Raw genomic sequence first — 26,213 nt, 5'->3', positions numbered from 1 at the left:
GTGTCTTGCAAAATTCTTATTGGGCTACACAAACAGATGCAAAACCTCTGCTGACAGATCAGATAAACACCGACAGAGTAAGTAGTATTTCCTACTCTATTTAGATTTAAACCACAGAAGAACAAGCACCATGTTCGTAACACAAGGACATGTACCCATAATAGGGTAGTTAAGCCCTGGAACAGGTTGCCCAGATGTTCAGGAACCTCCATTCACAGTTACTTAAAATTTGACTGGCCCTGAGCATCCAGATCTGCCTTTGATGTGAGCCCTGCACCGAACAAGAGTCTGGATCAGAATCTCCAGAGGTCCCTTCCAACTTCAGCATTATTATGATTCCATGCATATTGACATACAAAAGGAAAGGTAACCTTGTGAGATAAACTGGAAAAGCATGCAAATCAGGACTACCACAGACATTCATAAGGATGTTAACAGCTTTTATTTCACTGGTGCAAGGCCCGTGTGTCATCCACCACTCACCAACATCAAAACAAAACAGCATCTTCTATAAAACAGCTTCAGAAAATTCAAAACAAAGTAACAGTGGCTATAATAAACTTCATACAATATTTTAAATCGCTTAGTTTGTGTCATCCAAACATGAACAAGTCAAGTTTCTAGCATACATGGCTTTTTTTTGTTTGTTTTCCAAAAAATACCAGCACAACTCCAATACATGCCTCACACCTGGAAATGCGTAACATCACTCCATGACACTGATAGCTGTTCGTGCTTAGAACTAGTCATCAATTCACCCTATCAATATCATAAAATACAAAATGATATGAAAATCCTACATTTACAAAGTACAGTCCCAGTCTTGCAATCTAATCCATCTGCGCAGGTACCTGTATCCACTCCAACTTCCCTGAAGGCAATGTGGTATTCAGTGCTCCATTGCTAAAGATTTGATTGCAAAATCAGGGCATAAGTAGGAAAGGTTTAAAACTTTCCACAAGCAGTAAAACACTGCCTTATTCTTCTAGATTCAGCTTCAGTAGTATTTGCACAACCTCCTAAACCAAGACTTACCTATTTTCAATTACCTCACATTTAAGAAGAGGGAAGGATAGGCTTTAAAGTAGTCAGCAGAGAAATGGCTTTTACTGAAATGACTTGGGGCTGTAAGTTGTGCTTTAGTGCACAGTGGTGATACAAATGCTTCCAAGAGTTAAACACATCCTCCTTCAGTATTTACAGTATCTGCTGCCTTCCTCTGCATTACATGAGTTTCTTCACCAGCAAGATATCAAAGATCTTGTTTCCATTAGACGAGCATTATGACATGACTCCAAAAACAGGATTATGACGACAAATACTAGGGCCATACTCTTCATAGTCTTTCTTGGTGTGACATACTTGGAAAAACTCTGGCTATGAAAATATAAAACAAACATCCTCAAAAGCATAAGAATATATCAAATAGAAAAAACAACAAATAAACTAATGCCTTAGTATTTTTGTAGATTGCAGCTTTATGATGTGTTATCACCTTTTTGAAAGAGTAAAGCAAGAAATACTGGGATATAAACATAATCAAGAAAAGCTTAGACAAAAGACTGCTTTTAAACGCAGCAATAAGAAAACTCACTTGGGAGACAGGATTGCTCCCATTTTCCTGTATTTGCTTCTCTCTTTTGTTTAAGACCATTGATTTGGATCGTATACCCCTAAACTCCTAGCTAATCTCTAGTGCTGACTTGACGAATAAAGGAACTATACTGCAACTACCACAAAAAACTACTTCAAAATTACATCAAATTATGATAACCTTACTCAAGTAGAGCTCCCGCTTGCCCTGTACAAATTTTACTGAGATACAAACTGCGTAAAGGAATATGGAACAGTTTAGGCTGCCACAATGAAAAAGTTTAAAACTTAGTACTCAGATCAAATATAGCCAGAAGACAACATGCAAGTAAAATAAAGTTTTTAAAACAAGAACAACTTTGATAAATACTTACTGTTGAAGCCAGCATGGAACCACCAAACCAAACTGCATATCGCTGCATGTGATGTGTTATCACTTGAACTTCAACTGGTTTGGGCTAAGAAAAACAGTTCATATTTAGCTGGTTTAAATTTTCGGGCAAGATTCTGACAAACCGACATCTGATCCTTGAAGACACAGACATCTTCACCCCTCTGTCACTATCTTGCACTTACTACTCAGTCTACCATATTCCCAAGGAGACCAAGTCATAAAACTCTTTATGATTAGTATGGCACAGCAGTTAAATCCCTCTTGCCTACTGCATAACATATCTCCTACCAGAGATTGCCCTTAGAGGATTGCTCACATTTCTATGAAGACATGTCGTACATTGCAAGGCTACCAACACATTCAACAACACATACATATACACTACTCATTTAACACTGCATTTTCACTAGTGAGATGAAAATTTTGAACTTTCTTTCACTACTCATGTAATTAATGCACTTCAAATGGCTACTTACTTTTATCCGACCACCACTGAGTTCCTCACTAAGTCGCAATCTCGCGTCCACTACTCTTTTCAAATCCCTTTGCAGTCGTCGTCCAAAGTCCCTGAACATCGTGGATCCTCCTGAGAGAACCACATTCTGTGCACAAATTAAAGACACATTTTTTAAACGTAACTTCAAGCAAGTTTCCCAAAAGCTGCAAATGTGACTACGTGGATCTTAACATCATTAGGAAGCTCACAAGCTATACAGAACACCTTAACCGCTGCTCAACTTCCATAGGAGGTCCATGGTCCCCCTACTTTTCTTTCCCTTTTTAAAGAACAGTTTTAGGTAGAATATATTGCCACAAACAAGAAGGATTCCATTAAAATAGTGAGCTAGTACCCTACATGTGCATAGCAGCAGGAAAAAAAACACTACATCTCAAGATATTTCCCAGGGATGCTCACTGTAAGCAGTTTTAGCCCTGATATCAAATAGGGTTCTAGCCTCATGATACTACTGTTAGCACCTTCCCAAAAGCTGTAAAGTTATCTAGAACTTATTTTCCTCCTCTCCAGAGCTAAACTTCTAAACATAGCAACCAGCAAGTCCAATGATTCTTCAAAAAGGTACCACACCTCCAAAGCGGACTGCAGTACAGAGAAAAGTACAATTCCTTTTCACTTATCTATACCTGCTTGCCAGGAATTAGTTTTGAGAGCAAAACCAAAATCCTCTTAGACTGGTTTTAGAACATCTCATCCTTAATTCTGGTAATGTTGCAGGGTTATACACTAACAGAGAAGTAATTTCAAAGGTGGGGAGATTCAAAACGGGAACCCTAGAACACTGGTGGCAGCAAAAATGCAATTCATAATGAGAAGAATGAAATTTATATGACAAAACTGCATATGTGTCCTTGCATACTGCTGCAACTGCAAACCAAAGTGCTAACTAATGCTTACGGAAACCACTTATGTGCCACAGACACGTTCACAAAGGACTCAACTGAGATCAAGAGTTCATTACACACAGGTCAAATTATCTCTCAATATAGTTTCTTTCTCAGCAATAGTTTTTGACACTTCACACCAAGACTTTGCACATAACTAAAGAATCCCTGAACCACCTTTTTCAGCCAGGAAGCCTGCATACAGATCTGCAGTCAAAGACATATATAATAAGCATTCACACCTGTAGGGTGCAGAAGTTAAGTGCTTGAATTTTGAGCAACAGATAACAAGGAAAAGCTTGTAACTTGTAAAGTGGGAAGAAGGCTGTTTGTTTGAAGAAACAAAAAAAACAAAACCTCTGCACATCATAAAAACCATTACAGTAGGAAAAATGCATTTCTTCATACCTTTGGATAAGTGACAGTATAAGAGAATGCATAACAAGGCAGGTGTACTTAAAAGAAAAGCACACATACCCATAACTTTACTGAAACATTTTCCAAAGACAGGGAAAAGGAAAGGAGCATATAAGCAGGATTCAAAAACCACAGCTGCACCTGAAATTAAAAGTAGAAGGGAGATTCTGCCTGCTCCCCCCATACACACAACATTTCTTCCCTCTGCCTCAAAGTGGTCACATGCTCCACATGGGAATAGAAAATTGGTAATGGGAAAAAAAAAAAGACAACAGCCAACCTAGAGTGATGAAATAGTAATTAAAAAGATGCCATCAGAAAATATTACCTGGAGATAATGAAGCTGGCGAAGATGGTAAAAGCAGTAATTCTATTCAGAGCAAATTAAACTTCAAGTGGATGTCCATAAAGTGGACAATGCTACCACTAAATAAATTTCAGAATACACCTGACAATAATTGTTTGAATATATCCCAGACCAACTCAAGCAACTACAGAGTTCACAGTAATATTTAAGAAGATCCTTTATGATTCCAAGGTTACAAGATAAGAGGTTACACACTCCTCAGATTATGATTCTTAAATCATTTCTACACACTGAAATAAGTAACAATAACATTGGTCAAGGAGAACAGAAGCACTGGGATAGGCTTGTTGAAAAGGTGAGTCATCTCATTATCCCATACTGGACAAACCCAGCCAAGCAGAACTTTGGATATAAGGGACCAGGTGATATCAACCACAGTTACAAGATGGTTAATTAGGCTGTTACAGTTCCCCTGTTCCCTGCACTTCTTATCAGCACTGGGCCAAATCTGTACTAAGTTCTTAGTAGAGGGATTGCTCAAGGATGGGCTTCAGTCAGCTATCACAACTCAGTAGATCGGTCTTCTGCAAGGAGGTCTTGAAGCTAGGTAATCCGTGCTCACAATGAAAGCAGAATCCATACACAGTCATCACCCTTAAACACCACCACTTACAGAAGACCAAATGAAGGTGAGAAGAGACAGTCAGATAAAACAAAAAAACAAAACAACAAACACACCAAGAAAAAAACCCAAACTTACTAGTGATGCTTGGGTTTTCACCACCTTGGAATTCTCTGGCCTCACAGAGAAAGACATCAAGAGAATTAGGATTTCAAGTATCTGTTTACACCTGATTCCTTTAAAGAATTTTACTCTATTTAAAGAATGTTACTCTATTCAAACACTCTTTGGCTGGTTTAACAGCTCTGAGCATACCACAGGTTTCACAGCTAACACTGATTAGCATACCATCTGATGGAAAAAAGCTCCAGCTGATTTTTAGTTTTATAGATAGCCGGTTGAAAAAAATAAGTTGTTTCAAAAGAGTGTGTTCCCCGAGAAGGACAAGACCTTCCACACACCTTCCACAAGAAGTAATGAAAGTAGGCCATTTCCAGAAGGAAACTGCAGTAAACTGTAGTTGTCTCAGAGGGCTGGCAAGAAATTTCTCACTTCTCATCCATACCCTTTGTTTCTCATATGAACTCCTGCATATTGAGCTTTTCTCCACACCATTCCTGGTATTATGCCTGTACAGTGTAACGCTGCAGAGATATGACTCTACCTAACAAAACAATACAGTTACTGGAACAGAAATCTCTACCTAAATAAAGCTTACATCAAAATTACAAAAGTTAAATTAGCTTCTGCAGAACTCGGCACTACCAAACACAAGGCACGGAACTCGCCTGTGCATCTTTACGCTACACTTTGCAACATGGTATAAGCTCACTCCCAGCTGGACACTTCAGACTCTGCAGCACCAAACCGAGAAGCATCCACCGCTTTTCTGGGTAAATACAAACTTCAACAACACATCCCAGTTTCCCTTCCTTCCAAACGACAGTCTAAATTAAAGTTGTTTAACATGACACAACCACACCACCAGAGACATGGAATGACAGCAATACATAACAGTTAATAAAAATTGTTATGCGTAAAAACTGGAAGGTTCACAAGCTGAAGCCAAGCACTTAATGAGCAAGTGAATCAACCTATATGCCTCTTAATTTAGTTAAAAGAGGGCAGTATTTGCCAAAATTGTATGGAAACTATAAGGAGAAATATTATACATATCAAACAACAAATACATTACAAAGAGATGAATGTACTGTGAGAAGCATTTTAAATAAGTTTGACTTTTAATGATGAAGAAACAATTTGTTTCTTGAAAAATCACAATTTTCAGTGCTCACTGAACAGTTTGAGTAATAGCACAAGATTTCAGCACGACTTATGAGCATGTTGTTATGCAGAAATATGTCTGCAGTCAGACACAAAAGTAACCACAAAACACTGTAGATGTACTGAGCCACTGTCAAACCAGCTAGCACAGGTAATGTCATATATTTAATCACTTCTTCTCAGTACTCCTGTGCTACTCTAACACTGTTAGTCACTTCAGGCTTCCATTTAAAGTAGCAGGAAAAACCTCTCCTTTCCCATGTCTTATCTTCAGAGCTGATATGATGCAGATCTAATGGCCTGGCAGTGTTTCCAGGCTTACCTCACCCACAGAGCCTCCCTGCTCTGCACTTAGTAATTAATAGCAAATGTCATTTTGCTGAAGCCCAGACAAACAAAAGTCAGTTGAACCCTGTCCAGTCTTCTGCTTGAAGATTCCTACAATTTCGGAGGGAAAAGGCAAGAACAGGGTTGATACAGCAAAAAAGCTGTACCCAGCACAGGCTGGATTTCTCCCTGCAGCTCAGAGATGACAGCCAGACTCTATACACCAGCCTGACAGCGCCATCTACACACCACACAGAGTATGGCAAGATGTTTTTGCAGGAAGTATTTAGCATTAATTCAAGTTAGAAGTAGTTTTTAGAACTTCTGAAAGCCTTTTGTCCAGTTACTGTAACTTTTATTTTACACTGTAAGCCAAAACTCAGGACCTAAGTGACACATATTAGAACAAGCTTCAAAGTATTTCCAGGCTCAAGAGAGACTTTTAAATAGCAGTTAGTACTGAAAACGTCCAACACTGGCATCTGTTGTGGCTAAACCACAGAGCAGATGCTTCCCACTGATGCAGGCTGGGTGTGCAGTAGTTACACTGTGTTTAGTAGTATGCTCATAATAATATGAAAGCTGAGAGAAGTACCACACTTTTCTGCAGACCATATGCCGCATCATGGCACTGCTCTCTCCAATTTCTCCACAATTCTGTGATATCAGAATTAGATAAATATAAGGAAAGGTTGTGGAACAACATTTTAAGAAAAAAGAAAGCTGAAGAATTCTCAAAAAAAACAGGACTAGATGAACTACACATCATTCTTCCCAAAGAATGCCAAGGGTGATGCAAGGCCTCACTATGCCTCACAAAAGCTTGATCACATTTCCAGCTGCACACAGAATGGGTCATTTTTCAGTGGAATTCAACACAGAGGAATGATCAACAAAGCAAGGCCACCAGATTATTTCAGCCATGCGGTAAGATCCAAAATTACCCTTCTTACCATTTCACCTGAGCACTCATTTTAAATTTTGTTCTGCTTTCCATAGATTTGGGTTAAAACAAAAGAGAAAAATCCACCTTTTTTCTTCAATTTTCAATGCAAGTTCCCCGATTCTAAACCCAGCAGCACTCCTCCTCCATTTCAGCAGAAAGCAGCTCATCCCAAGAAATACAGAACTCTCAACTTTGTGTCGGAGACATAGAATAAGAATAAAAATCAGTTCTTCCAAGCAATCACATTAAGATGATGTAATCATGGGAATTAAAAGAGCGCACCGCTGGCAACCATTACACAATTAAAAAGCCTTCATCCCATGCTAAAGAATGTATATGCTTCGCATTAATCAGCTACAGGCTATTCAGCTATCCGGCTGAAGTCAGTCTTACGAAGGTCCTGCTGGTCCAAGCATCAACATAAGGTAAGATAACTGGCCTCATACGAGAGATGTTGATCAGACTGTAAAACATGGATACCAGCAATCAAGCTAAAAAAAGATAACACAGGACATCAAAAGATGGGTTGTGAAAATGCTTCAAAGGCTACATGCCACATACAATCTGCAAGGATACTTGCAGGTATTTTCTGCATAAACACTCAGGAGTATCCAAATACATCTGATGAAAACCCATCTTCAAAGCACAGGGCTCTGGCTGGTCACCACACTGATTATGGTGAGGAAAGAGTAACTTAAATTTTAAATACCACTTTCTGAAGTCAGAGATTTGACTTAACTGGAACTTAACTCTCACTCTAATAGGTGAGGAAAACTACCACCTTTTACACAAACAAACATCTCCATACTATCACTTGATGGTGTTATTTCCAAAAGGGCACTGCTGCTGCACAAATAGAACACAACCAGGAAGCATAGTATCTGCTGCCAATACAGAAAGAGCTTGCCACAGGCTATGACTGTCAGTACCTTCCTTTTAATTTCTGAAAGAATCAGTGACTGAAAGTACTCTCTGGCCTACACCCTGGGCAAGCTTAAGCAGGTCTAATTATAGTCTCTTGAAAGACTTTAAGTCTCAGTATACTTTAATACTGGGTCCCATACCTGGCTAAAACAGCAGACAGTGGGCAGATCAAGTCAAGACTATGAAACGAAGATATACATATTTGAAACCACTGCTTAATAAAGTGGGGAGTGGAAGGGAGTGAGAGGGATGAGACCATGATGCAACCCTTAAAAGAGGCAAAAGCCAAAGACTTTCATGCACAGGAATTCACATTACACATCAGATACAGTAACACCCCCTTGCTACAATTCCTCAGGGATAATACTTACCTACATATCAAGCCTCTTGTTACAGATAACCCTTCTTTCAGAAATAAAAAGCCACAAATATCAGTTATTCTTCATTCAGAAGTGGCACTTTGTTTAACTTGAACTTTATTTCTATTCAAAGTTCACATCTCTCATAGTGGGAGAAGTGGTAGCTACATACATACTTCATGGTGATGCTGATATTTAGTCTTCAAATAAGTTAATCTTACAGCAAGTAGACTGTACCTTATATAATGGACGCCGGACATCAATGGGACAGTTCTGGATAACTTCGTCAACTACATCCGAAATGGATTCCATAAAATCAGGATTAGCAAACTAAAAAGAAATAGAACAGGCATTACATTCTTCATCTAGAAGAATAGAGAAACAAAAAGGCAGAAGTGAGACTGAAAAGAGATTTTGTAATAGCACATTTAAAAGGGGGTGGGTGGGAATCATAGTCAGCATTACCCCTGCTCATCACTTATTCTACATTATAATAAATTCACTTTTGTACAAGGGAAATAAGAATTCCTTCTTCTGATGAGAAATTCAGATTATGTTCCTTGGTCATAAATTCACTGTTTACAGTTTCTGCAGTATGAACCTACTATTGTATGTGACATGAGTTTGAGTTGTCCTGCAATATTAAACACACTATTACTGTGCAGTGTGGTCCTGTCATTCATTTTAAGTGAAATCAAAAACATCCATGTGCAAATCTGAATGTTCCCCTGTAAAAAAATTTTCAAACCTACTAAAATACATATGTTAAATTCTCACCAAAAATTCGTTTTTTTTTCCAAAGCATGCAAAATCTCTAACATTCAAAAAAGCACAAATACTTTAAGGTCTTCAGTGGAAATTCCATCAATGCAAGCACCAATACAGTGCTAAAGTAAATTTTGCCATTTAGAAATACTAGACAGTCAGAGCTGCTAACACTAGAAAACACTGAGTACTAGTGGCAATTTTCCACTTAAAAATTGATATGAGTTCTAAATAAAAAAAAAAAAGAAAGAACAGTTTATAGGCTAAGCTTTGCCCTTTCAGAGATTAAACGCTGAGAAATTAAATTAGTTATCAATACATAGTAACATATTAGTTTTTATATAAATATATACGGATATATGTAAGGTTATATAATTTTAAAAGTTTCCCAAAGCTGTAGAAACCATTCCATTCTTACATCCTAAACAAGATGAAGTATCTAACTGGATAAATAACAAAAGCCAAAACACAAGTACACATTGAACTGAAAGAGAAGTTAGCAAAGAAAGTGGCTTGGAGATCAGAAGCTGTAAGAATGATGTGAAAAATCCCCAAGAATTCAAGCTAATTTCCATAATAAGAATTAATCATGCAAGCAACTAAAACATGAAGCTGCATAAATTAGAAGAAAGAAGTAGTGTTACTACACGTGGACAGCTCTCATCCTGAATGAACTACAGCCTGAAAACTTCTCCCAAGCTCTCCATAAAGATATCGATAAAACAGCCGGGCAAAAGTGATAAGTAAAAATGAAATTTATGGCATCCAAAGCAGAGTATAACATGCTCCCAGAATGGGGACAAGAGAACTGACATGTAAAATTGCAGTCTGCTAGCAAATACCATATGGTTGGAGAATGGCAAGTTAAATACCTAATTTTAAAAGCATAGAAATAATTTGGATAACTACAAATGCCAAAGCCTAACTTCAAAAGTATGAAAGACTTCAGAAAAAAATTTTGAAAACTGAAAATAGGAAAAGATTACAAGACAGCTTTACCAAAGGCAGCTTTTACATAGCTAACTTGATACCCTCTGAAGTGAGGAGTTAACAAGGTCCAGCGAGAAACTCTCTTTGGATGCAGTACATATCATCTAGTGTGTTTTCCTTGTCTAGAAAGTCAGGTCAGTTTTGGCTTGTTTGTTGGTTTTTTTTTCCCCAAAACAGGGCCAACAGACTATCAAGAAATGAAGAAAATAGAAATTAGTCCTTTAACCTTTTCCTGACAGTCTTTGAAGGGACTATGGAAAGGGAAGCTATTAAAATGGTGTCTGGCATGGTATTCAATGCCTCTCTGTAAAATCACTTTAGTAAATAAACAGACAGGACACACTATTTAGCACAGAGGTTTAATGTTGGCACTAGATTAGACAACTACAAAGTGACCACAAAAAGATTAAGGCTGGAACGTAGTCAAAAGGTGACAGAATGAGGTTTTTTAATATTCTTCTGATAGGAGGAGAGTAGACAATGGGAAACTTCACCGGTGTTAACATGGATCTTGATTAAATTCTTTAATACAGGCTATGGGTGCCTGCAACAAACTCAGTGGAGTGTGCAGGAATGGAGAGGACCTTCTCTGCTATGCTGTAGCATATTAAAACTTGACTCTTCCCTCTCCCACAATACCCTGAAACTCGTTCAAAATGAAGGACCAAACCCCAGACAGACTAGCTATTGTAGTATTTCCCAGAACTCTACATGTTACTTATGACCACATTAACAGAGATTTTAATGGACTTCCCCCAAGGACAAATTTAGCGTCATGCTTTATAAATTTATCCAGTATTAAAAGTCAGTGTTCAAGACTTAGAATACTATCAATGCAACACTATCATGCAGTGTAATGCCCAAAGGGATTGGCAACATAATCAAACACACAGTGTAAAGGCACACTGCTGTAAACCTTTGATGAAAGAATGAGGGAAAATACTATGTAAAGTCTGTAAGTTCAAACAATTTCTCCTCAATTTTAGATTGCCTTTAAAGAAATAGAATGAGATGCATTTAAAACATTGGGACACTATAAAAATAATTATCTACTGTGCTCACGTTTTCCTGCGCTTAACTTACCAGCACCTGTACATAGTTGTAGTTAGGAGACTTACTGATAACTTAATGCCACGTGATGGCGCACTGGCACCAAAAATGTTAATACCTCCCTCCCCCCCCCCCCCCCCCGCCTCTCTTCACTGGCATAGTAAAGTTTCTGTAACTTAATGTTGCTAGTCCCTGTTCTTACCTCGGGATGAAAGAAAATTTCAGGTCCAAGGAACCTTTCATAACCCACATCTATAACAAACTTGGTTTTGTTGATTGCATTGATGCCAGTATACTGTTTGATCCATTTTCGAGGATCTCCATCATACTTAGAAAATTCTTTCACTATGTCAGGGCAAATGTAACAGTATTTCTCCTGTTAGAAAATATCATACATTTAAGATCGCCAAAATAATTATTCCATCATTAAAACCAAGTATAACACAATCAGAAAACAACATAAGCATTCTTACTGATGGGGCTGTTCAAGAGATGTTCTCACCCAAATGACTACTGAAGACCCACTCAACCCTACAAGACAGTGCACGACCTATTTGTTTCAGTAAGATTACATGCTGACTCATCTAGATTAGTCTCTCAAAATGAAAACACTGCAACCATTACATCTGTGATGATCAAGAAGTTCAGTGGCAAGCTTTCATTGCAAGATCAGACCCACACAATCATCCTACTGACATTACATACATTTATTCTTTATTAAAAAGCAAATATTAAACAAATCTAAAGCTTAAAATGCTGATTTAATCTGCAGAACACTCCAAACAGTCTAGCATGAAAACTTTCTTCCTCTTTCTCCTTCTGCACTTGGATAAACCACCAGAAGCTTGCATAATTACATACACTGCCTACATTTGCATTTTTAAGAGAGCCACTGGCAACTTGTTAAAGACAAAAAAATAGCTCAAAGAGTTTTATTTATGTATTTATTAAGAGATAAAGAAGGGTGTACCTTTATGGCTTTTGCTGTCTCCAGAGATTGTTCAGGAGGAATTCCCACCTCCCTTTCCCTTAGGAGCTGTTGAATAAAGTAAGTAATATCTCTACCTGCAATGGGAATATGTTTGATGCAACTTCCAATTACATAGCCTTCTGCCTGCATAGGAGGAGAGGAAAAAACATTTAGGGAAAATCTTACTGTGTGTTAATAATTAATAATGAAACTAACATTCATTTTTATAATACTTTGTTCTGATTTTTTATTAGAAGTAAAATCTTGAAACTGCAAAATTACTGTAAAAATGTGCAACCCAGAGGAAAGGGGATATTATTTTTCTTTAGAAGACCTTGATAACCACATATAAACAGGTACTGGTTATCTAATAGATAATCAGGTGCAAGACAAAAAAATCCTGCACACATTAGAAGACAGTCTGATCAGATGGTTCCTTTTAGGCATGATCCAGAAAGCAAATGTGATATAAACAGAACATTTGTGTCCTGTTTGTAAGTGAAAATTTAATAGTAAAAGGTATGAAATATATTAAGATTCTCAGATACTAAAAGATAAATTCAGAAGCATCAATGATAAGCAGAATAAAAGCCGGAAACCTATTTACCAATTTTTTTTTTCAGTATGCTTTTACTGAAATCTCTGGTACTGCTGAACCAATATTATTTCTTCCTTTGCTTTTCTTACACTTTTCAGAGTTTCATTATGGTAAATGCTGGTTTTTCCCCAGCATTTCTCATATGAAAAAAAATACTAAGAAGACCAGGTTAATAACAAACCGCACGATGAAGAGAATAAAATTTTCATTTCTAAAATAACTGATCATTCAAGCATACTATATGCTTCAGAAATACACAAAATGACATCAACAGAACAGATGTCAGTATGCAAAGACAATTTTGTATTTTTAACACCCTAACATAATTAAGCTGTATGAGATCAACTCTATATATATCTCTATATGAGCATGGACATAAAATCTTTCAGTTGTTTCCATGTAAGCAGAGTTCACTAACTTCTAAAATACAGTAACATTATACAAAAAGTACATGTTATAACCTATATTAATCAAAAATGCAGGATGTTTCCTGTCAGACACTAGTGGCAGGCAGGAGATCCAAAACCATGATAAGCATTAACATTAAACAGAACTGAGGCATGACATTAAGACAAGTTTTCACACAGAAAAAGCCTCTAAAAGATGGCCTGAAAAAATCTTACTGTGACCTTCCCATAGTCTGCAAGCTAAAATAATTGCATAAATAAGTTCACAAAATAAAATACACAGTTTTCAAAACATTTATAAGGGAGGAAAAAAAATTAGTTTTCTTTGACACTTCTAATTTAAATCCATAGTAAACAAACCCTGCACTTGTCCAAACTACTGATCATTTCAGACTGCATCCTGCTACATACCACAGGGATTACGTGGGTCACTCCATCACCACTGTCGATGACAATTCCAGTCAAAGTGCGTTCTCCAACCTGTCGTGATGTCCAAGAGGCAGCTAAGGCCAACACTGCCTATGTGAGAGAGTTTATATTTAGAAGCATGCAGACTGTGCTAATTTACAATCTCAGAAAATACTGTTTCAAACATTTTAGACATGCATACAGAAGAATATACATACTGCAGTTATACTGCACTTGAGAAGTACATATTCACTTTGTTCACCTGAACAGCAATGTAAAGTCCTGGTATGTTAAATGATTCAAACATGATTTCTGCGAGATACTCTCTGTTTTCTGGAGTGTTCAGAGGAGGCTCTGTCTGCAAACAAACAAACAAAGTTTTGAAAACCACCTCAATAGAGTGCTAAAGGTTCATACACTGATTAGCTTGGTATGGCAATCAAACTCGGTGCACTCAAAACAGAAAATTTCAAAAGTACTTCAAGCAGTTTAAACAAAGTGATTAAAGCTTTTCAAAACCAAAATCCAACCTGCAGTAGCCTGCATCACAAAGTGAACACAATTTAAGCATAAGGCAGCTTTGATTATTTTCCTCCTCCCTCTCCTCCCACCCCCCAGGTTGCTGAAGAACTAAAAGACATTTACAGGAAAAAAATCCTCCAACAGCAGTACTTGCGCTTGGAACATTATTTAGTTCTAGTCACACAAAAATATTTTCTTACCCAGTCTCATTAACTCACCATTAAAAAATAGTGATCCTCAGGTTCAGCTCGTAGGTATTTAAAAATGACCTGCTCCATGAATCTCTCCATGAGATCCCAGTCTTCAACAATACCATGTCGTATAGGCCACTGAAGCAAGAAAACCTGTCAACACTCTAGACCATATAAAGATAAACCCAGAAACAGCCTGAAAGGAGGCTGCAGTGAAGTGGGGGGGTCAGTTTCTTCCCCCAAGTAACAAGTGATAGGACAAGAGGTAACAGTCTCAAGCTGCAGTAGGGGAGGTCTAGGTTGGATATTAGGAAAAATTTCTTCAGGCATTGGAACAGGCTGCCCAGGAAAGTGATGGAGTAACCATCTCTGGAAGCATTCAAAAAACAGGCAGATAAGGCCCTCAGTGATATGCTTTAGTGGTGGTCTCGGCAGTCCTGAGGTAGTGGTTGGCCTTGATGACCTTTTCCAAGCTAGTTGCTTCTATGATCTTCTGCAAGAATAAAAATGCCTCATTCTCATGGATGTCTTATCAAATCCTCCATTTTAATTTTAATTTAGAGGCAGTATTTTAAGTTATCTCCTGCTCCCAGGTACTTCAAATTGTGATTCTAGCTTGCAGGACTAAAAGCCAGAATACAGACTCTGTTCCTAATGCTGCTACTGGTCTATTGCAGGACTGTGTTTTAATCTCTTCTTGTATAAATTTCGTAATTTATAAAGTCAAGAACCATACTTGGCTTCAACATGCCTGCCAATCTATAAAAAGTAATAAAGATCATACAGGCTACATATTTTTTCAACAAGAATCCTGGCAAGGATGATGTTTACATTTTGTTCAATGTTAAGAACACAGCCGACATTTAAGTAATACAGTAGGACATATGAAATATGATTTTTTTCCACAAAATTCATAAGCCGGTAACATTTTCTGGGTACAAGAAGTCTTTTACTCTGGTATGGAAAATACGACTCACAGAAAAGCCGCACTGAAGACAGCCCTCCACAAAACAATTGCAACATTCCCTGAAGCAAAGTATCCAACACATTCCCCGATTCATATGGCATGCTAAGAGAATACACTTCTAGCAAGAATTTAAATATTCAGCATTTATGACTGTTTTAATAGTCAGTAATTTTGAAAACTGAACAGCTGCACCATATCAATGGATATTTACACAAGGATTCCAGCACCAATCACATAGGACAGCAGTATTAAAACAGATATTAACAAAAAAGGTAAATCCATGAACCATATCATGCAATTTTTAAGAGCAACAAAAACACTTTACAAAAAAGCAAATGTGTGTTTTAAGTGGCAATCAGAAAGTCCTACAACATTATATAATAAAAATGTGAAACTTTGGAAAGGCTTCTTAAAAACACTCAATGCTTACCTTTGTAGCATAGGTAGGTTTATCTATGGCTTCATCTCCTATGAAAAAGTCCAGATCATCAACACCTTTCATTACCCTCCTCTGAGCCTGGTCACCTACTTTGGCTGATTCTCTGATTGCAATACCTTAAAATAAAATCCAAATAAATCAAATCAAAACTAAAACTGCTAAATACCAAGTAATAAATATTTATTTATTGATTGATTCTTTTCCAGAAATAAAAACTGGGATATAGAAAGCATAGTTTCCAGAAGAAATTAGGTGATTTATTGGCAAGCCAATATAGCAGAGTTCATTCTCACTGCATCATGCAGGGTTCTGGTCACCCGTCCCTCATTAACATAAATAATAACTTAGAGAAAATCTTAAAAATGTATTCTGTTATAGACCGCAGCAGTCACTGAATGTGTGCAAGTGCAGCATTCCAGTAAGCAACATGATTTTCTGAGTTTCAACTCTAGAATTAAGTGAAAGAGCACAGGAGGAGAAGAAAATAAACTATGTACTTCAGAAATAAGTATTGGAGTCATTATCCCAGTTGGTGAGAAGGAAGGGGGGAAGGGAAAAAGCAATTTGCAGTGCTACAGAGAAATCTTTGGAGACACTTATGTTTTCCATTAGTAGGCTGCAACTATCACCAAAATTACTAGATGATGGCTGCTATAGGGAAGAAGATGAGACAGCAAAACACAAATCTGGGGCAAACTATAAATAAAAATGAAATTAAATACTCTTAAAATATAACCTTATTTATATAAAGGTTGCTTTTAGTATGTCATAATCAGATCTAAATAACATACAGGAGAAAGTAGACAGGTATCCACAAACACGCCAAATACTATCAGCACCAAAAATTACTGATAGGCAAACAATTCTTTTGAAAACACATCGAAATCCCAAGTTTATAGCTTTATAAAGCGAGATTTATAACAAATTCACAGAAAAGTCCTGCCATCCCACTTCTTTAACATAAGACATTTGGTCTTTACCAGCTGTTTGGGTTTAAATCTTTTACAATACTTAATATAGCAAGACTACAACCAGCACTCCAGCTACATTTGGTAAAGACCATGTCCACCTATATTATTTCCCTTTCTTACTTTCTACAGTGAGTAACTACAAGGCAGTCTAGATGCATTAGTATGTCATTAATTGACTAAGCTTACAAAAAGTAAAAGGCAATATTTAACGTAAGTGGAGATTATATATTTATGTCTAATGGCATCTGTTGTCTGTGCTACTATTTATAAATATGCATAGCTAAGACAACAATTAAAATCATGAAAACCTGAAAGGTAAAACATTTTAAACAAGTTTAACATACAAAAAATTAAATCTGCTCAACAAAAGCATGCTAAATGGGCAAAAACATTTTAATTGGTAAATGCACATCCAAAAAGAACATTTTCTAATAGAAACAACTTTTTTGACTATTAAATTGTCTACAATCCCAGACAATGTAAATAACGCAGACACCACCTGCACTTCAGTACTTAATTTGATTGGAAACCTTTCCCAGATTATCCAGGCAGTAACCATGGTGTCAGGTAGACAGGAGGTAAATTGCACTCTGTCTACTGAAGAGTCCTGGCAGAAAAATAATAGAGATAAAAAGGAAATTGGACTGGAGTTCTCTTCATCTTTGTCATAGCAACCAAGTGCTGATTTAATGAGCAACAGTACTAGCTCACTGCAAACAAGGAGTTCTGTTTAGCTACACTCTAGCCAAAGATGCTAATGCAATGAATATCGCTTCCCAGATGGACAAGAGACTATGAAGGCCAAGTTGGGAGTTGGGAAGCACATCATTTACTCATGAAACTGGTCAGAGATAGTGGTATATATTAGAATTTGGAAGGACAAAAAAGTTACTCACATGATGGTATAATGAACTGAGGTTCTGTATTTCCTGCATAGCCAAGTTTTGTATACCTAAAAAAAGAATGATCACAAGGTCATTAGACGTACTTAGATGTAAAAATAAAAATAGTTACAATTCACTACACAATGGGAAGGCCAAATACATCACATACCACATCTACATTTTCTGGGTTATGCTTTCAAGTGTCATCCTGCTGAGAAGAAAACTCAGAAGTGGTAAATATTTTAGGTGTTATTTATTTTTCAGACACCTTCAGCTTACAAACTTTGGTAGCGTTTCCTCAAAGTCTGAAAACTGAGCTCTTACTTTCTCCATCTTGTTGACCAGCTATAAGAGAAGAATCATAGAATTACGGAATAGTTAGGATTGGAAAAGACCTTAAGATCCTCAAGTTCCAACCCCCTGCCATGGGCAGGGACACCTCACACTAAACCATGTCACCCAAGGATCTGTCCAACCTGGCCTTGAATACTGCCAGGGATGGAGCATTCACAACTTCCTTGGGCACCACATTCCAGTGCCTCACCACCCTAACAGGAAAGAATTTCTTCCTTATATACAATCTAAACTTCCCCTGCTTAACGGGTTACCCCTTGTCCTATCACTACAGTCCCTAAAGAAGAGTTCTTCCCCAGCGTCCTTATAGGCCCCCTTCAGATACTGGAAGGCTGCTATGAGGTCTCCATGCAGCCTTCTCTTCTCCAGGCTGAACAGCCCCAACTTTCTCAGCCTGTCTTCATAGGGGAGGTGCACCAATCCCCGATTATCCTCATGGCCCTCCTCTGGACTTGTTCCAACAGCTCCATGTCCTTTTTATGCTGAGGACACCAGAACTGCACAGTACTCCAGGTGAGGTCTCACAAGAGCAAAAAAAGACAAGCAGGCCACATTCTACCCTTTGGCTAGAATAAAAAAAAAAAAAAAAAAAAAAAAATGGTTGTTCAGATCCTACCTTTGGGAAAGCTCCCATGAACAAAGATGTCATTACACTTTGCATATTTTGTTAGTATCATCAAATACGGGGGGGGGGGGGCGGAATTGTGTCTTAAGTACAAACCACAGTTCAAAACTCTAGTTGCAATCCTGACACAATTCCCTTTCATGCCTTGCACAAACTATTCACTTTGACACAGATTTAGTGCTTGTGTGTGGTAATATATACATATTACACCAAAGTAAGCATGCACTGATAAAATGCTTTAGAAACAGGCAGTATGAAGCACTTGTCCATCTCTTTCAATATACATATCTATTTTAACAAATAAAGGATTAAAAGAGAAAAGAAACAGGTAAAGTGGGGAAGAAAAAAAGAACAGGAATTTCCACAGAAAATCTCAAATCTCTTAAAACACCTCCATGGTGTTACTGGCTGCAAACTAGTTCAGGTTTTTAATAACTAGAAATAATTAACATCCCACACTATGGAAAACAGCTCTAGTTCCTGGGGGGAAAAGGGGAGAAGGATGACACCCCAGCAAATTAATTAAATGGTTGCAGAGACTGAAGATTCAAACAAAAGTACAGTAATAGCATGACTTGAAGGAAATGAGCATTATTCATATCCATTTTTACCACAAAAACTAAAGCTATGACATTCTTAAATGAGACCAATCACTGTCTACGTCCCAAAGTGAATTTAAGGTCTTTGCCTACACCCTGCTCTCAATATTTGCAAACAATATTATGCCACTGCTAAAGCAGAGGGTTGCTTCTTCATCAACAGCTTAAACAGCAAGTTCCTCTTTATGGAGGAACTGATATAAAAACACTCCTTAAGAGTCAAGTTGGCTTAGATAAAGGAATTAAATCAAAAGCGAATTAGCAATGACCATGGAATCTAAATATTATATTTTCAACTTATTTTCAAAGCTACAGCTTCAACAGACTTCAAATAGTAGTTAAAAAAGCCACATTCGCCAAGGCTAAAAAGACTACGGTGTTCTGAGGGCAAGGGTTGGTTTGTAGTATTTTTAATCATCATTATATAGGCATAGGCTTTCAGTCCAATCCAAAATGTTTATGCTCTTTTTTTTTTGTGGCTCTTAAACATAATCAGGTCATTAGATTAGGCTGATTTGTAGAGAAGGCCATTACTAGCAAGAATTCTTTTTATGAGTATTATTGCATTTTTTTTTCACATTTTAGAATAAGGCCTAACTAGGGAATATTGTTAAACTATAGCAAGCAACAACAGGAGTTACATTGGGATTTAAGACATGTAACAGGATACTTCGTTCCTCCCTCTGAAGTCAGTTTTGCTCAAATGCACAGCGAGGACCAAGGAAACCAGTTTTGAATTCAAGAGACCTAGTTCTAAGGCTTTGAAATGGCTATCAAGTATAAACGTCAAGAAAATAGCCCTTCAAGCCCCAGTGACAAAAAACTAAGTCAACATATCCATACGCATGTACATACCCAAGCATATAAATATGTATATATACTTTTTATACTATTCTTATGTGTGTGCACAAATATATATATATAAAATTAAAAGGTTCCTGCAATGTAACCAAACTCATTTCTTAAACGGAAGTCTGGCCAAGAGTTCAGTTTGACATCTTTACCCCCTCTATGCTCCCACTAACTCTAAACTCATACCTACTCACAGTATTAAAAAGAAAAAACCCTCCAAAATTCAACATGGGCTATCAATCTGCAACAGCTTTACTTTTCCTCTCAAGCAGGGATCATATCTCCCTACTAGAATTACTTGTTACCAAAAGCCTATAGCTCAATATTTTATAGTTTTATTTTTTCACTAGGTGAATTAACCCTGGCTAAAACTACAGGATAAGCTTATTTCTTAGTATCACTGGAAAATGGTTCTCTTCAATGAACATATTACGCAAAGTAACAACAACTGCTTTTGCATCTCTTTAATCCATAAAGTTTAATAACTCGAACTATGAGAATAACTAATTTCCCAGTTCAATGTTGAAGCAAGGAAGTGGAAAAAAAAACGTTGTTAAAGTCTATTTAGGATCAAACAAGAGACAGACTTGACACGCAGCTGTATTTCAGGTGTTTTGACAAAACTAAAAGGAAGGAAAACTCAAACTACTCTCAGAGAAGGAAAAGAGATAATGAAGTTGGGCTGCCCTTTCTTATCCAGTAGCCTATTCACTCAGGATATGGCAGACTTGGTCCCAGATTTTTCTTCTGCCCAACAGGACCCAAACACATTCCACCTTCCAGAGCTAAAACCATGAATACATTACAGTGTTTGAGTGACCCACTTCCAGTATCTTCTACAGATATTCTTCCCTTTTATACAAGATATTTAAATATTCATTGACCTGAAAGGCTCTGGACTTAAGAGTTAAAAGAGATTACCTGGTCTCCAGTCCCTTCTCCAATGAATATTTAAGCATGTAATACACGTTTTTCTTTCTCCTGGGTTACAGCCTAGCACTCTAATGGTAATGCAACATCTTGTGATCAGTAAATTACAGAGACAGCTGTAGGGAATGCATAGATAATCAGTATTGCAACTTAATTTCATTAAAAGTAGCAGATTTATTACCAGTGAGATAGGAACCAACTGGAAACTCTCAGAAATATAGCATACTGGAGGCTGCATTAAAGATCTGTAGGAAACTGATACAATAGCTATGGCTATTTCACGCAACGGACTTTGGAGGGACTACTAATTTTTTAAAAATCATGAGAAATTATTTGTTGTTGAAACGAAAAGTTTCTAAAAATAGTGTTGTCTCCTATGTACCACTTTTCCCATGTGATTAGTTAGAACACAAATCAGTTTCACTACCGTTTGCATAAGGAATGGCTATCCTAACCTTGTTTTCTTCTGTGGTCCTACCACAGAAAAACAGAAAAATGACCATAAAGATATACAAATGAACCAAACTTGAAAACAGATGCTGTACCCTCAACCACTTTGAGGACCAGAGAAATATACTGAAAAACTCTTATTAAGCATAAGAACAATGTAATTTAGGCATTTAAAAATCACAAACTGGAGCAATTGCTTTACCCATCTCAGAATGCAAGACATCAGATTTTTCTCTGGACAAGTATGCAAAAGACCAATGCCCAGCTGTGAACATTTTAGCATTTCCTCAGTTTCTATTGCTTTTTGGTCCAGATCTTTAAAACAATGCCTTACAAGCACCAAAAAAACAAACCATAAAACAAGTTTGAAATACAGATTTGAAGTGACTGAGAACAGCAAAATGCTTTAAGAAAGTCTGGTAAACAAACAAAAAGTAACCTCTGCAGAGACAACACTTTCTCTGACAGCTAAGATGCCGAAATAGCTAACAGTTACTACTGCCAGAACCCCTGTGACGTCCTGCTAGCCATAAAGAGCCTGGATTATCATTATGACAAATATGCCCAAAGAACTCGCAGCACAAGTTATTCATAAAACTGTGGAAAGGTACTTTTGAAACAAAGGAGGATGAGATGAAAGAATGGAAATAAAGAAAGAAGGGATGAAGGAAGAAATGTCAAATAGAAAAAAAAAAAAATCTGTCTGCACAAATTACCCTAAAGCATCAGCAGCCACCATAAGAATAAAGTGTACATTAGAGCCATTGCTTTTTTGGGGAGTCCAGCACTTTACATGACTGAAGCCTGTGATTATAAACAACAGTTAATTAACTCAGGCTCCTTAGATCCAGAACAGCAATTACAATTCTGCCTATTCACAAGCCGTACATGTAAAAAGCAGAGATAATACTTGGGTAAAGCAACATAACACCTTCTGAAGTTCCAGCTACATTTGGCTGTTCCAGACAGCAACATCTACAAACACTTTTCAAGTTAAATTCAAGTTTAAATCCAAGTCAGCTTACTTATCCCAGAAATCAAGTGTTTACCTCTAATCTAAAAGATTTTGCCAAAGTAATTTTTCATTACTAAAAGAAAAATAGACTACAGTAAAACACAGCCAAAAAGAAGTACCTACCCTGCAGTGTCTACAGACACACGCTGAAAAGGAAAGAGGTATTTTAAGATATCTTTGTTTCGCACACCCACCTACTAGCATTCTGACGTCCCACAGCTAAATGATAATAAAATATGGTTCATAAAACTAGTTATGAAGTTTAAAGCTACCCAAAACAGCAACACAAAAAGGTGTGCTAGTCCTAAGAAACTAAAAATAGCATGCCCTTCTCCACATGAAGACCGATAGCAATGTGTAAACTGATCACGAGGAAAACCTCATGCAAAGAAAACAAAGATGTAGTGCATCAAAACTGAAGTAGGACAAGTCATCTGCAAATACTAATGGAAAAGATGGCAAATTATTATCGCTTTCTGCAAAATGTGTGAATACAGAGTGAACAGTTTATAACAAAGTTCAAGTCATCTACCTAATAGAGAAAAGGAACGTTATCCTGTCCTGCTATGACAATGTTTCTCACTATAAATCTGTACCTATTTTCTATAGTGCCCATTGTTGACTTTTTTTTTTTTTTTTTAAGAAATTCCAGGATTTTACAGAACCAAGGCCTACAACAACAGAAAATTAAATCAGGCTCCTCTGGCACTAAAAAACAACAACAGTCTTTCCCACTAATTTCTTAAATCCCCTTATACAAAAAGAAGAGGGATTAGTGCCTGGACAAGGCACCTCATTCAGTACCAGAGATTTAAATAGAAAAATGTATTTTATATACACAACGTTGCACAATGCATGTCTGAATGTACCTTTTCCTTTCTGCTATATGTTCTCCCAAGTTTTTCATCTGAAAGCTCTTTGATGAATTATTTGAATGAATCGTTTGAAGCTTGTGTATTGTTATATTCACTCTAACAATAAGAAGGTTTTCAACCCACACAGAGGAAAATTCCAGAGACTGCGTATTCAATGAGTCAAGCTACTTCTTCTGCCTGCTTTGGTTCAGATTCTTATTTCTTCTTGAATTCTGCAAGGTAACTTATTTCAAATTCAATAATCTCATTGTTGAAAAGTCATCCATATTTGAGTGCTCCGCAGCAAAGTCAAGCAGAAGTCTTTAAAACTGTCAAGTTAACATCCCTGTAACACCAACAGTTCTGTGGAGAACAGGTATTTAAATATCTTCACCAAAGAAACAGAAGGAACCCAGGAAACTACCAAGAAGTATGTCAGTCACAGACCGAATTACATGCAAGATGGAACCTGGTCTCTATTCCCAAAGTATTCAGCTGTGGATGTCAGTATTCCCCACTGAGGGGGCCAGAGCTGATTTCTGACAAGACAGGGTATACAAACAGAAGCAGGACAGAAGACTTCTAAAAGTTTTGTGATAATTTAATACAGAGGTATTTCACAATACGAAACATTTTTTCAGGAGAAGGCACTGTGACACCACACCACTGAAAAGTGCTCATAAAAAGAACTCAGAGTTCCGTGGAGACCTCATAGCAGCCTTCCAGGGGCTATAGGGATGCTGGGGATGGACTATTCATTAGGGACTGCAGTGACAGAACAAGGGTAACAGGTTAAAACTTAAAATAGGGGAAGTTTAGACTGGATATAAGGAAGAAGTTCTTTACTGTAAGGGTGGTGAGGCACTGGAATGGGTTGGCCAGGGAGGTTCTGAAAGCTCCATCCCTGGCGGTGTTCAAGACCAGGTTGGACAGAGCCTTGGGTGACATGGTTTAGTATGAGGTGTCCCTGCCTACGGCAGGGGGGGTTGGAACTAGATGATCTTAAGGTCCTTTCCAACCCTAACTATTCTATGATTCTATGCTTTAAGTTTATTTGGGATTTTTTAAGATGGTTCAGTTTCAGAAACTCTAAAAGTTATCTTTCCAAGCATTAAAGACATGAAAATAACACTGCATATTCCCTGCAGAGGAAAGGTCTATTACTGCAATAAATTAATGCAATCGGCGACATCAAGGCAGAGCCTAACAAGTAAAGTGAGTCATGGACAAGCATATTCTCCTCAGAGTTGTCCATAACTGTTGGGTCAAAGGAAAGATGTTAGCAGAAGCAGACTACATATTCAGTATAACCTTCATTACAGCTCCCTCTGACACATCCCACTTCTAAGACTCAGAACTGGTCTACTGGATAATAAATGAGACTTCTCTAGCCATAGCCAGGTAGGAAAGACCTGTTCCTGAAATGCCTCCCAAGCACAGACTCTGCAATCTAGATTCACTGCAGTCCTCAAACACTTGAGTTACAAAACTTGTGGTTTAGCTTAATGTAGAACAAGTCTCACACTGATTTGACAAAGGTTAAGAAGGGATGACCAAGAAAGAGCACCTGTATAAGGCAGCAAGTTCCTATCTCATTGCCAGTTGGAGATAATAGCTAAAAAGATTAAAGGTGTGAACGCTATCTAGAAGCACAGCCAGACGCAATCCAGCAAGGTCACTGCAGTCCAGGTGCTGTACATAAAGGAGACACCTTATCCAGCAAGCACACCTCACCTGCCTCTGGACCACAGTCAGTGCCAGTGGGTAGCTCCCAGGCAAAGTGAACATGTGTCTCCTCTCTCCAGGCCGTCACTTAAACAAGTCATGCCCAATTTTAGCATTTTAATCATGCAAGACTTCAAAGTCAGACAGCACGAACAAGAATCGTACAAACATCATAAAACGGTCTGGGTTGGAAGGGGCCTTAAAGCTCATCTAGTTCCACTCCACCTGTCACGGGCAGGAACACTTTCCACTGGACCAGACTACTCAAAGCCCTGTCCAACCTAGGTCTGGATTGGAAGAACTGGACCTAAGAGAAGAAAAGGGCACATCGAAACACGCCATTCCCCAGAGGCACATGGCCTGCCCGGGGCACAGGGCAGGACTGCTCCGCTCCAAGCTCCTAACAGGGAGGGAGATACTCAAAAAGAAGATACTCAGCGGAGAGCGGTGCGCAGAAAGATCCGGGAAGGAGCGAGACCCTCTGCCACAGCGTCAAGAGGAGACCAGGACACCTGGCATGAACCCGGACCCGTGGCAGGGGAAGGGACTCGCCGCTGAGGCCCTAGCCGGGAGCGAGAGGCGGCTGAGGGGCGCCGGCACAGCGGAGGCACCCCCACTCCCCAGAAAGACGACTGGCGGCGCCGGTCCCCTCTGTCCCCACACTCACCCGGTGCCTCCGTCTATCACGCAGGGGGGCAGGTAACTCGCCATGCTGGGGAGCCGGCACTGAAGGCGCTACGCCACCATCCAGGCGGCGGCCGCCGCCGGCTCCCCCGGCCCGCAGCGCGGCCTCACTGCATGGGCGGCTGAGGGACGGCGGGCACCATGCAGTCGCCTGTCAGCGCCGCCCACAGAGCGCATGCGCCGCCCGCCGCAGCCACGTGATGCGGCCTCAGCCGCCGGCCGCCCCCGCCGCTCGCGGGACGCCATCTTGGGTGAGGGCAGCGGAGGGATGCGGGCTTGTGAGGGTGTTCCAGAGCCCGCGGTTCTGGGCCATGGAAGCGGGTGGGGAAGCTTGTCAGAGGCCGTGTGTGTCAACAGGGCCTTAGGCTTGTTCTGGGCTTGGTGCTGTA

The 26,213-nt window shown here is 38.5% G+C and overlaps 1 protein-coding gene across 3 annotated transcripts; it reads right to left on the bottom strand.

The window, feature by feature from the left end:
* Window positions 1-423: 423 nt before the first annotated feature.
* On the bottom strand, window positions 424-26,018 carry ACTR3B (actin related protein 3B). Of its 3 annotated transcripts, none has more exons than XM_061474554.1 (12): window positions 25,808-26,018; window positions 17,749-17,804; window positions 15,873-15,997; window positions 14,503-14,613; window positions 14,025-14,120; window positions 13,766-13,873; window positions 12,350-12,493; window positions 11,582-11,755; window positions 8,812-8,904; window positions 2,464-2,589; window positions 1,968-2,051; window positions 424-1,373 (listed from the first exon to the last, which is right to left on the bottom strand). In XM_061474554.1, exons 1-12 carry the CDS (start codon window positions 25,849-25,851, stop codon window positions 1,239-1,241), a joined length of 1,296 nt encoding a protein of 431 aa, XP_061330538.1. In that variant the 5' UTR covers window positions 25,852-26,018; the 3' UTR covers window positions 424-1,238. The 3 variants fall into 3 exon arrangements, with proteins under 3 accessions (XP_061330538.1, XP_061330540.1, XP_061330541.1); XM_061474556.1 differs by having other exon boundaries at window positions 424-1,377; window positions 25,808-26,017; XM_061474557.1 differs by lacking the exons at window positions 17,749-17,804; window positions 25,808-26,018 and having other exon boundaries at window positions 14,503-14,639.
* Window positions 26,019-26,213: the final 195 nt, after the last annotated feature.

The sequence above is a fragment of the Pezoporus flaviventris genome, unplaced genomic scaffold, assembly GCF_033815535.1.
Source record: "Pezoporus flaviventris isolate CSIRO_AGI_PZ_B2104156 unplaced genomic scaffold, CSIRO_AGI_Pfla_v1 ptg000079l, whole genome shotgun sequence".
Lineage (NCBI taxonomy): Eukaryota > Metazoa > Chordata > Aves > Psittaciformes > Psittacidae > Pezoporus > Pezoporus flaviventris.
Note: the sequence above shows the minus strand (reverse complement) of the source record. Positions and strands in the feature narration are given on the sequence as shown.

What these genes read in the sequence shown, in the direction of transcription:
- ACTR3B (XM_061474554.1), bottom strand. Translation starts at nt 25,851, where the DNA reads ATGGCGAGTTACCTGCCCCCCTGCGTGATAGACGGAGGCACCGG. An exon ending in TCAGTTCATTATACCATCAT is followed by an intron (nt 15,998 to 17,748) that starts GTGAGTAACTTT and finishes TTTTATTTTAAG; the next exon opens with GTATTGCAATCAGAGAATCA. An exon ending in AGGATCACTATTTTTTAATG is followed by an intron (nt 14,121 to 14,502) that starts GTGAGTTAATGA and finishes GTTTGTTTGCAG; the next exon opens with ACAGAGCCTCCTCTGAACAC.